The sequence below is a fragment of the Chanodichthys erythropterus genome, chromosome 22 (assembly GCF_024489055.1).
Source record: "Chanodichthys erythropterus isolate Z2021 chromosome 22, ASM2448905v1, whole genome shotgun sequence".
Classification (NCBI taxonomy): Eukaryota; Metazoa; Chordata; class Actinopteri; order Cypriniformes; family Xenocyprididae; genus Chanodichthys; species Chanodichthys erythropterus.
This window is the reverse complement of record NC_090242.1, coordinates 5433025-5446363: the sequence shown is the minus strand read 5'-3', so window position 1 is coordinate 5446363 and position 13339 is coordinate 5433025. Positions and strand designations below refer to the sequence as shown.

Sequence of the window (13339 nt, the reverse complement as noted above, 5' to 3'; positions counted from 1 at the left end):
AAATGACCTACCCTACCTTTAAGCCTGGTGATGAACGTTAATTGTATGCGAAAATAAAATATTTGAATGTATTTTAGGTATTTTAAATACAAAATCCTCTCTCTCAAAGTATTTAATTACAAATTACATTTGATGTTTTCTTTAAGGAAAATACAAATTACAAAATACTCAAAAGTAATTAAATACGCATTTTAAATACATTTAATTAAAATACAGCTGAGTGCACTTTTTAAAAAGTGTACTTACGTATGTTAAGTGTACTCTCTTTAAGTACACTTAAAGGAGGACTATTATGCCAATTTTTTCAATATACTATATGCATCGCGTTGCTTCAGAAGGCCTTTATTAACCCCCCAGAGTTGGGTGGAGTACATTTATGATGGATGGATGTGGATGGAGACACTTTCTTCAGCTCATACTCGTTTGGTAACGCTTACTACCATTATAAAGCTCAGATGCAGCAGGATGTTTATTAATATTTCTCTGATTGTGTTCATCAGAAAGAAGAAATTCATATACACCTAAGATGGCTTGAGGGTGAGCAAAGCTTGGGGTAATTTTCATTTGAAAGTGAACTAATCCTTTTAACTGTCAAATACACACACGTTTATGTCAAAAACAGGCAGCTCAGATAAACACAGTCAGTTATGTCTGTGAACATAAACAGCAAGTAAAGAAAATGCATGTGTATATTAGATCTGTGTATTAAAGTGAAAGCAACATAATATACAGTACCTACTGCTAGATATGCTGTTAATACGAATCAAACAACAAAATAAAAACCAAAAATCACTCACTGCTCTTGACTGAATAACTTGGTAGCTTTAATAAGAAAAAAATTCTTACTTTAATCTGGTGAGGAGATAAACATGCTAGACCGTATACAGCTGATTCTGGGCGGGGTCTATGCTAATAGGGCAGAGTCCGTCAGCGTTCGTGGGCGGGGCCTAAACATTTGCAACTTCACAAAAGCTACAATCTGCAAATGGCTTGTTCTGAGACACTGCTTAGTACTTACTGCCACTTTTGATATTAACCCCCGCTCTGTTCAGGGGCTCGTTATTCCATTTCTGTTCGTCAAATGTCTGTAAAATTTGTTCAGTTGTTGAATCTTTATATGTTCATACAAATATTTACATTATTTGTTAGAAATAAAGCAGTTGAAAGTGAGAGTATGTTTTTTTGCTGAGTATAATTTTTGCCAGAAATTCTTGTATACACTATAAGCGGACAGCAAGGGAAAATAAATAAAAGCGTTATGATACATCCGCTTAAAATTTCCACCCAATGTTTTTTTAATAGACTTCATCTAGTCTGTCACCTTCTGCCAAGGTCTCCAAGTGCCTCTAGCAGTGTTCACATCTGTCGTGGCACTTACGATGAACAAACATATCGGCAAGGCTTATTCATCTAACTGACCACTGGAAGAAAGTGTTGATGCTGCATTTACTGCTGCACCTGCAGATCGAGTCCGCCGATAAACAATGTGACAGCACAGGAAACTAGAGCAGCACTGAGATCTCCCTCCCCCTCTCCCTGACTCACTCCGCTGAACGACTGTGCGGTGGGATCAGAGTCACAAAATCAGGAAAAAGACACGCTTGCTTGCTTAATAACTGAAGCAAAGTGAAAGTCTGAGAGGGTGATGGAGGCTGATAAAGGGTGATAGGTACTGGATCAATACTGTGCATCAAGAATAAATCTTCTTGTCATGGTTCCAGACTCACCCTCACAACCAAACCCAGATGCTTATCTTTAAGGTCTATGTGCTAAAGTGTCCGTGTGCAGCGAACAGTTAAAGAAAGAAAGAAAAAAACATGGCTCAGGCTCTTGATGAAGACTGGAAAATGGACAACACAATATATATTCATAAATGGAAAAATTACTTTTGAAAGCCAATGAATTAATGGAAAAGAAGAGCCAGAATGTTCATATTCATAAATGGAAAAATTACTTTTGGAAGCCAATGAATTAATGGAAAAGAAGAGCCAGAATGTGTTCATCAGTGTTATTTTAGTATCACTGCTATTGCTACAGTTTCATAAATTCACCTCTTAAGTTCCATATAAAGTTACACAAGTTTGGAACAACATGAGAATGAGTAAATGATGACAATTTTTATTTTGGGGTGAACTATCCCTTGTAAAACATAAAAATAAATTATGCTTCAAATAAAACTTTCTGAAAGATAGTTTTGGTCATGTAAGGTAGTTGTTATCACGCTGATATATATTCAATTGTTCGTTTTTGTGATGAGTTTGATTTTAGCTAGCAATTTAGTGCTATAGAAATGAGGCGTGTCGTCGTGATTCACAGTTGATTGACAGCTTCTTTGAGGACTGTTGGGGCTTCAAGAGGAGATTGAAGATATATAAATAACTATTAATTTTCGATTTCTGTGTTATTTCACACCGACAAAATGAGCTGTTCAGCAGTAAACTGTACTAACTGACCTACAGGATCTGACGGATATCTGAGCTTTTCTCGGTAACGTTAAATTTGGGCTAATTAATAAACGTTATTAGTTAAGATAACACGCCTAACGTTAGCCATGACGGGGAAAAAAGCAGGTGATCGTTATCTGGCAGTTACCAATTATTTTTATGGGTATAAAATAATAATTAGCAGGATAAAACTAATAATTGCCTACTCTAATTAATTCTAGAGCACTGACTACAGCAATTGATCTCATGTAACGTTAGTTTAACCCTTTATTTAAAATTGCATGACCGTTTCTGACATTTTAGAGTTATTTCTAGTGGCATATTATATTATCTACTGAATTTGCTGTTTCAAAAATATTATTGCTCTAGAAACAGAATAGCCTATTATTGTATAGGTAGAATTTTAAATTGTGTATAATTTTTATAGCCTTTTTAAAATATATATCAATGATGACACAGTCGTCTGGGCGGAAGTTTGATACCGCGACTCCGCCTCCGGGCTCCACTGACGATTCTTTCTGCGCATGCCCAGGCTCCAAACTTTTTTTTTTTTTTTTTTGACGTTTTTGCGTAAAGTGTCAGTGCCCATCGGCATCCATTTTGGCTTCAGTTCAATACAATGGAAGGAAGCGGCATTGCGTCGTCCATCTTTTTTTACAGTCTATGCTCCAGTGCGACTCGAGTCCGAGTCACTAACTCGAGTGCCCATCTCTGCGTTATTCAGCTTAAGTCCGTTTAATGTTGATTCACTTCAGTTCAATAACAGTGTCAGTGTTGCAAAATGTGTCAATTTTTAATCAAATTTGTTTCAGCTATGTGACAGAAAAGTGTTATTACTGCAGACTTAGGTGCATCCAACCACAGTGATTGTGTCGTGGTAGGAGAAAAGAACATATATCACAAACTCCGACTCTTTCTTGACCCAGGAAATGAAAAAAATGTGTTTTCATCTTGTCCAGCCTAAGTAGAAGTGCTACAGTCAAAATACTGCATGAGAGGAGAGATTCCTGCTGACATTTTGCAATACTATAGAGTTTTAATGCTTTATTTAACTTAAGTCTCATTTGTCTGCATTGAGAGGGTGGGGTTTATGACCTGTATTGCATCCAGCTTCTAGGGGGCGATCAAAGAGCCCGCAGCTTCACTTTTCAGGACGTATGAGACACACCCGCACTCGAGTCGCTTTTTAATAGACTTCAGACTTGACTCAACTCGACACAAAAGATTTGTGAATATTTTAAAAACAACTCAAGTCTTTTACCCTTAACTACTGATATAATAAATAACGAATTTGTGTTGTGTTTGAATGTTCTATAATATCTGTGTCACATATATTTCCCTACGTGTCGTAGTAGATCGGACTCTTGTCATAGAGTTTGATTATGTCTGTGTATACTCTGAAATGTCATAAGAGTCCCATGAAACATGACGGGAGCCACTGTGCCTTATGTTCTTTGGTTTGAGTTTAATAACATGTCAGATTGGCCAGATGCACAAAGATGCCGGAACGACAACATCAAATTTTATGAGACATCGCATCCACAAAAGTTAGTCACATTAACTCACACAGCTAGCAAAAATCTAGCCTTTAAACCTACTACTACGTTTTATTAATATTTTCATAGTATATGCAGCTTTTCTCTTTATTAATGTGTCCATAAGAGAGAGATAGAAAGAGATGTTAATCCATTTATTACTTAAAGCTCAAATTTTAACGTATCGCAATCACCATGTGTAGAGTTTTCAATTTACTTATACATTCTGAGGTTTGATATTTTCTGGTAATGACTGTTGTCAATAACAACGAAGCTGTATAACAAACTGCTGTATAACAAACCGTGACTCACTGGCGCCATCTTGCGTCCACTTAGCGACTGTATTGAAAATGACTACTCGTCTTGTCAGGACGATTGTTTTGTACATTGAACTCATTCATTGATGAACTTTAGACAGTTATTGATCTATACTGAACAAACTCTGAACTGACTTGAGCTAAATAATGGCACTATTTTTTTTTTTTTTAGAGCTGCTTTACAACAGAAATTAAATTCATCTTATATTTGATCAATTGTAACGAAGGCAGGACTCAGATAGGGATCCAAATGCAAGCTTTTATTAAAAGGTCGTACAGGCAGGGTCAAACAGGCACAAACAGGAACAGCAAGGGCTAGGCAGAATCGTGGTCAGGATACAGACAGTAGATCAGGGCAGGCAGAAAACGTTCACAAAACCAGGAATCAATAAACAATCCAGAGGGCAGGCAGCGAAGAATCATAAACAGGAAATCCAGACAGGAACAGTAACCAGAACAAATAGGCAGGACAATATACACAGGGAAAACGCTAGGCAATGCCACACTGGGTAAACAAGACCTGGCCCTGAGCTGGTGTGTGTGTGAGTCTTATATAGTCCAGGTAGTAGGCTAAGCAGTATGTGTCAATAGATGATTGGTGGAGTGAGTGCATGTGACTGGCAGCAAGGATTATGGGAAATATAGTCCAGGAACTGACAGGAACAGACGGTGATCGTAACATCAATTCATCATCAATTCTCTTATTTTCCTGTTTAATACAGCTGTGGACAAGTACTAGCAGTGACATACATTTTGTGTTTCACAAAGTCTGCTACGTTTCTATGGTATAGTGGAAAACAATGATAAGCATTTCATTGAGTTTAAAGGCTTTAATTGGCCAAAACATTCAATATACAAAGTCAATATTTACAGTGTTGAACCTTTTTCTTCATACCCTCTGCAATTTGCTCTGGCATGCTGGATATCAGCTTCGGAGCCAAATTCTGACTGATGGTGATTCATTCTTGCCTTATTAGTGCTTGGAATTGTTCACAGTTAGTGGGATTCTGCTTGTCCACCCGCCTTTTGAGGACTGACCACAGGTTCTCTATGGGATTAAGATCTGGGGAGTTGCCTGGCCAAGGATCCAAAATTTCAATGTAATGATCTCAGAGCCGCTTCATTATCACTCTTGCCTTGTGAAATGGTGCTTGATCTTGCTGGAAAATGCATGGATCATCACCAAATTGCTCCTGGTTTGTTGGGAGAAGTTGCTCTTGCAGGATGTTTTGATACCATTCTTTATTCATGGCAGTGTTTTTAGGCAGAATTGAGTGAAAACCAACCCCACACATGGACAGTCTCAGGATGCTTCACTGTTGGTCCGACACAGGACTCTTGGTAGGGTTCACCTTTTCTTCTCCGGACAAATGATTTTCCAGATGTCCCAAAAAGTCGGAAGGGGACTTTGCCAGAGAAAATAACTTTTCACCAGTCTTCTGCTGTCCATCCTTGTACTTCCTGCAGAATTTCAGTCTGTCCTTGATGTTTTTCTTGGAGAGAAGTGGCTTCTTTGCAGCCCTTCTTGACACTAGGCCATTGTCCATAGGTCTTGGCCTCACTGTGTGTGCAGATGTATCCCATCCACCTGCTGTTGATATTGAGCAGCTCTGCACTGGAGCTGACACGATTCTGTAGCTGAATGCTCAGGAATATTTAGTGAAGTATAACTATTAGCCTATTACTTGTGGTGAAAACTTTCCTGCCATCTAGCAAGGAGTAGGGCTGGGCGATATGATCAAATTCTTATATCATAATATGAGTAACTTTCATAGTAACAATATATATCATTATATAGTATGTAGTATAGTATTTTTATGGAAATAAGGTTGTTATAATAATAAAATTTTAGATACCAGTGAAATTTAAACTATTCTCAATACCAGATTATTAATGGCAATTATTAAAGACAAGTGTCACATCTGGTCTGTTTATTGTTTTGCTTCAGTTGGAATTTGAGTTAGTTCAAAGACTATAGATATAGAAAGACGGTTCACTCCTATTAGTTTCGAATGGGAGAAACTGCAATGCGCAATATGGCATAATACATCCCATCTTCTAAGTAAAAGAGCCAATTGCTGATTGATAAAGTCATTGCGTTACTGCAGCCGCCATTAGGAGCTTCCCATAGAAACTTGTTCCCATAGAAACTTAAGACTGGCGCTTAAGACTGCATTGACTCGTCTAGCCTGAAAAATAAGATTGTTAATGCTATTTGAGCATAAGAAACAACATTTATGGGACAATCTATATCAGATTGTGTTGCTAATTTGAAATATGTTATTTGTGAGTTTGTTCTATTCATTGTCTGGTCTCATCTTTAATAAGCTGTTTTTTCATTTTGCCGTTTTTTTTTTTTTGTTTGTTTGTTTGTTTGTTTGTTTTTGTATCCCGAGTATCCAAGAAGTGTTTAGTTAAGTTTATTTTCATTAAAGAAACTGTTTGCAATTAGATCCTTTTAGGTTCAATCCCTTGCTGACAAGTAAATTAATAACTCTTTTTTTCATCAAGCACATCCAGCTCTTTATTACTCATTCATCCATGTCCCTCTAATGTGTCATGCCCACTAAAAGCTACATGAAAACATTTGCATATGGCAAGATATAAACGATATAGAAAAAGTTAAATCAATTCACACTTTATATCATCACCACAATATATATCCTCATATCACCCAGCCCTAGCAAGCAATAATGCTTAAACACATTTGACTAGCTAGCTGATAAAACCAACAAATGATTTACTATCAAGACTGCCAGTGCTCTTTTATTTCTTCATGTTAACTGAAGGCAAATCTGAATGATGTTCCAATTTAACCTTAATCAACAAGCAGAATCGACCATGACATCCTGACCTTATCTTATTCCATATTAATGCAGAAAATTTGCTCACCCAATGCTAGTCGTACTTCTGCAGCTCATGTGCATGAAAGGTGGGGTTGGGGGGCCTGAACTGGTTGGTACAGGAAATCAGCAGCCTAATGAAGAGGTTGAGAGGCACAAAGTGTTTTATGGATTTTGAAAAAAAAAAAAAAATAAAAAAAATACTAAACCTGAATGTATTTAAATTCAAAATACATTAGATTTTTTTCAAAGGCTATAAAATACAAAATATAAAATGATATTTTGCATTTTAAATATATGTATCTGAAATAATGCCCATCCCTGGCTGTACTGTAAAGCTGCTTTAAAACAGTCTTTAACTGTCACAATCTTGTATAAAGTGCTATATACAGTAAATAAATGTGGCTTGACTTGATTTGACTTGACATAGCCATGACTAGACATGCACACTTCAATAAGTAGATAGAATATAGGTTAACCCTCTGGAGTCTGAGGCTAATTTGGGGCTTGGAGAAGTGACATTTGTGCTTTTTTCAGTTGTTCATAAACATATTAATGACAAAAGTGTCATTACACTGTATTCAGCACAAACTAGGCTACAATAATATGTGAGAAACATGTATGTACATGTTTGTATTTTTGAAGAAATAATGTTTATGCGTGGTTATTGAAAAAAAAACAAAAAACTTAAGTCACTGAAATAAGGCCAAAAAAAGTATATTAAATCTGTGTTCACAAGACTTCTGGGTATTGGAGGTTGTAGACTAGAATTTTTGCTTCAGAATTAAGTAAAAATTATGCTGCCTACTCCTTCATATAAAACAATATATTGATTTAGTTTTTGTAAGGCACTTTTTGTCAAGAAACACAGTATGCGTGGAGGCGTGAATCATCATGAATAATTGGCCATTTACACCTGAGAAGAAAAAAGAATATGAATATTAACATAATAATGACCTGAAATGACTTGCATATTAATGAGGCCTTTCAGTCAGGTAGGCTGTGAAAAAAACCCTCTGTAATAATGTCTCAGCTCATCATAAACAGCAATACTGTGAAATATTATTACAATTTAAAATAATGGCATTCTATTATATTCTTTAAAATATGATGTATTTCTGTGATGCAAAGTGTCTGAACAATTATGTTACCTCTATGGCATTTCATATAGGCTTTTAGCTTAAAAGCATGCACATTTGGAGAAATATTGATGGATTTTTATATATTTATGTCAATTTTCTATACTGAGAAGTAATATTTATTGTCATCACTATGTGTGCTGGATACTGTGTTTTCAATTCATACTTGCAGCCAGAGGGCGCTCTGTACACCTTTAGGCCACAAATTCATGTAAAGAAGAAAAGGAACTAGGAACTAACGGCATGTCTTCTAGAAATCGCTAACCATGGCTTTAACATCCAAATAAATACTTTTCAAGACAATAAATACACGATTGAGACAATGCAATTAATAAACCTTATAATTAATAATAATGCACCTTTAATGCTCAAGCACACACATAAAGCTTGCCACAGCGCACCGACAGAACTAATGATTATGAATGCATCGGGAAAAACAGCAAGGAGACTGCTTCAACAAATTTAATAATTAATTGCTAAATTAGTGTTTTCTGTATTTTCGGCTACAGTGATGAAGCTGACTCGTCGTCTCGGCAGTAGTGGAAGCGCCTATATGCACATTTCATATGGATGACATAACCTGGGATTGTTTGTTTTCCATTTAAATTTGTTCATTTGAAAGTAGACATTTTGCTTTCTATGGATATATTTTTTATGTCTGTGAGGAAAGTTTGCATGGAGTTTTGGTTACTTTTTTGGTGCACTCAAGTTCACAGAGAGAGACGGCAGAAATCGCACTGTTTGCTTTCATTATTTTACAAAAACACGTTTTGTTATTTTGAGTGCACACAAAAGTAGTATTCAAAAGATGTATTACTCTTATCTGTATGACCAAAAATGATGGAGTATTTAAGTGCAAGTGATCACACTGGCGCCTCCATGTTAGCTGTCATGCAGTAAGCATGCTACTATTCAGATTTCACACTCCATACAAACACTTGAATAGCCCACATGCTTCTAGGTTAACGTTAAAGCGAGCGGCCAAGTGAAGTTGCTACTACTTACATTTCATATAATAAGCCATATTTGATGTTGATGAATAATCAGCGAGCATTGTCCTGCCCGATGTACTATAATTACCACATAGACCACATAACGATCTGTCCATCACAGACTGCATGACTTTGCCACTTCCTTTGGACTTTTTTTTCCCTGTGATTAAGCGACTAATACAATTTTGGTCGAACAAGCCTCTTCTCATCGACTATTAGTGGGCAGCCCTACAAATTTCATCATCAGAATAGTATTACTTGAACACTTTGTATGCGCAGGTCGCATATGCGCATTTTTTTTTTTTGCAGTAATTATTTTATCCACAAGGTGGCAATCATGCCCTGGGGGCGTCAATTCACAAGATAGTCAAAGAAAAACTGCATAAACAGAACAGACCTGGGGTGCGTTTTCCGAAACCAAGGTGAACCATGATCGTAAGTCCCATTGAACTCTATGGTAACGACGGAACTTGAAACCATAGTTCGCTTCGGGAAACACGCTTCAGAATGTGTGCAAGCTACAGCAACAATGGAGGCCTACACAGACGAGAAACTTGTGTGGAGAGTTTAGAAAGTACCCTCATTTGTATAACTCTAGCATGAAAGTATACAAAGATGTTTATATGGGTTGTAACTCATAGAGGTATTGCAATTTGTCGCAATGCTCAATCTGTCGAGCGCCTGTATACGCATATGAGTCAAGTGAAGTATACTTTGCAAGGCTGTTCGTTTGACTGTGCACATACTCGAGTGTACACGTAATAAAACAAAGTATACTTTCTGCTTTAGGTGTTTAAATGCAGGGCAAAATCAGAGTACTAGGCAAAAATCTAGTTGTGTCTATCTGTTGATGCTTAAGCCGTTTATGACCTTACTCTGATAAAGGAAAACAGGTTAATGCGTTGACCCCATATTAAGCATAATCGGCTTAAGAATGTGCATGTAAACACACTCATAGTCTACGCCACCCTGAAAACAAATGCCTTCAGGCCTCGCTGAACTCTTCTCTTCTCTTTTCCAGGTGGCCCATCTCGCTGGTCATCTCCACCTTGCGACTGCTGCTGCAAGGGTCACAAAGGTGAAGGCGAAGGTGAGAGTGGAACCTCATTCAACGAGCTCTCCACCTCCAGCTCGGAAAGCCACTCTGAGGCCAGCTCCCCGCAAGGCACCGTCATCCGTGGCCCGGTCAGCCGGCAGACACACGTGCAAACATTGGACAGGCCTCCCAAGAAAGGTCCCGTTCAGCATCTCCTGCAGCAGCAGCAGTCCGAGCATCGCCGCAAAAGCGACCTACTCCGGACGCTGACCGCAAGTTCCCGGGACACCAGCACCTGCAAGAAGCGGCCAGCGAAAGAAAAGTTGACTGTGGAAGAGGAACTAGAGAAGTGCATCCAGGACTTCCGCAAGATCAAGATTCCTGAGCACTTTCCCGAGCGCAAGTACATGTGGCAGGCCGACCTCCTGCGCAAATACCGTCTTTGAGGAACGGTGGTAACCGTTTTCAAACCTTGAGCGCAAGCTACAACAATGTACGTGTTCACTACTACAACTACTATTGCTAGTACACACCACACTACTACTGCCTCTGACTTTCTTGTCAATGCCGGTCGATAACCCGAGCGACCACTTCATTTGCTTGAATGCTAATTGTTTACTTGTAAACACCTGCATTTTTGTAGAGTTCAAGAGAGACGCAAGTGTTTTCGAAAGACACACAGCTACTCGTCTCATTGGTTTCGGTCTCCCTTGCAGAGCTACACAAATTTGTGTGTAATTGTATGTTTGTTACAACTGAATTTTTGACCTCGGTATGTTAGTGCCACAGCGATTGAGTTGAGGTGGCCCAGAGGTTGAAAGATGAATGTGTATCCACCTCATAAATAATGCATGCGGTCCCAACTGTGCCCTTTCTAAGAATAGCCACTGCCTTGGCGGACGTGTGAGCGGGTTTCCATTTCAACACTCTGAGAAGCACAGAAGACTATGGAGCCAAATGTGTTTTCCCTTTTTCATATTCTCCACGTTCCATTTTCATACCTCAGCAAAGCTACAATCAGTGGCTGTGAAGACCCCTCCACATACAGTCATGACATAAAAGGGTTGTGGGTGGAAACTCAAAAGCATCACATAAAGGCTTTGAAACTGCTGCCTGAAACATACTGATTTAAACATGATATTCCAAATGGGAGTGGATGATGGCTTACTCTTGAGGTCACAGGTTAAATACTGAATGTTTGGGAAAACCATTTAACAGGAAAGGAAATACAACATTAGGGATATATTCTGAAAGCAATCACACGCTGAACAACAAAAACATAGTTTAGGGTTGTGCAATTGCAGAAGACATTTATGCTGCTGTATTCATTCCATCAATAACAATACTGAGTGAATTTGATGGCTTTGATTATATGTTCCGGAAGGACTATTAATGAGACCTATGTATATCTGATGATAATTCAGTGTAAACGTATTGGTGTACGTAATGGTTAATAATGAATACAATCCTTTATAAACATGTTTTTAGACACACCAATACCAAGCAGCTTAGATATACAGTATATATCTTTAATTTATATTTAATTCTATTTAAAGTTAAGTTTAATTTAACTTAATCATTTCGCAAGGATTTAAAAACCAATATAAGCATCATAACTTGCTGCTATTGAATTACATTTATTTTCAAACTATAGTAGACAGACTTCAATGTAAGGGGTATAGAGTAATAGCTACAAATTTATAATAATACCATACATTTATTTTCAAACAACTGATGCCAAGGTTAAATTACAACTGATAAGTATGGAAGATGGAAAAAATGATCTGCCTCTTGCAAAAATTTATTTTCCTTTCTTGCTTTCTCTGCTAATTTCCTTTATATTATACCTTAACTGCCTATGATGAACAGCCAAAACCTAAGTTTACCTACACATATTAGTAATGTTATACAATTAATTGTCAAAAATGTGACTGGATGTTAAAAAGAAAGGTACATTCTCATCACAGATATAATGCATAAGATCTTTTGATTAGCATTCAATTCTGTGTACTGAGCATCTATCATTAACATTATATGCTCAGTAAACAGAAGATATAGCAAATATCTTTGTAACCTCACTTTGTGAAGTGCGATCCACTCCAGATGCAAGTGATGAAATTGATTTAGAACTTTCTTTTCTCAAAGTAGCCTTTTGAATTAGAATATAAATTAAGATTTATTGAGTGCTAATCAAAATGTAGCCTCCAGCATCTCATTCCCATATCAGAAATATAAAATTAAAGGGGAGAGAGAATAGCATGTATAATAGAATATATATGATTTATTATCTGGGTACTTACAGGATACAGTAAAGTCATTATTTTATTGCATTGCACAGTTTTCCTGCTCTATTCCAAACACTGTCCATACTGTAAAATAATAGCTTTGCAAATCACTTGTAAATAACATGATTAAAATGTATTTTATATGAATTTCCCTTGTAATCTGTAAAAGATTACTCTTTGACCACTCAAGACAGCTAAATTTTAATAAAAGTGTTTGGAATCCATATGAATGGCAATTATATGTCAATATTTATGTAATAAATAAGTATCATATGAAGCTACAGTAAAAAAAAAAAAAATAGGAAAAGAGCCCATTGTGTAAGTTAAAGCTGTTATATGTAACACATGAGCACATCTCATCTAAAGCACAAAATCACTGCCATTTTTACCAGGAAGGACCTGGAGATTCAGGTGGCATTCAAGCTGTGCTGTACAGGCACCACACATATTTCATATAAGCCTATATCTATATCTACAAAACTTGGGAGATATATAGACAAGGCCTTTGGTGGTAAAAGCAACTTGTATGGTATCCAGAGAGAGAGCCCTTGTGAAAAAGTGTGCTTAATCAATGCATACTTGTAGAGTAGTTTAAATCTTAAAAGTATATTTAAAAAACACTGTACTTGCAGGCACTTTAAAAGGCCACTTAAGTGTACTTTCATGTTTCTCTGTTTCTTAACACACTTAAAGATGCAGTCCGTAACTTTTTTTGTTTAAAAATGGTCCAGTGTTCAAAACACTTTGC

General features: G+C 37.1%; 1 protein-coding gene across 1 annotated transcript in view; it reads left to right on the top strand.

The window, feature by feature from the left end:
- kctd16b (potassium channel tetramerization domain containing 16b) overlaps positions 1 to 10752 on the top strand; it is a 129880-nt gene extending 119128 nt beyond the window's left edge. Inside the window, exon 2 of the mRNA XM_067376491.1 lies at positions 10292 to 10752. Coding sequence (XP_067232592.1) covers positions 10292 to 10752 — 461 coding nt within the window. The remainder of the gene's footprint in view (positions 1 to 10291) is intronic.
- The last annotated feature ends 2587 nt before the right edge of the window (positions 10753 to 13339 follow it).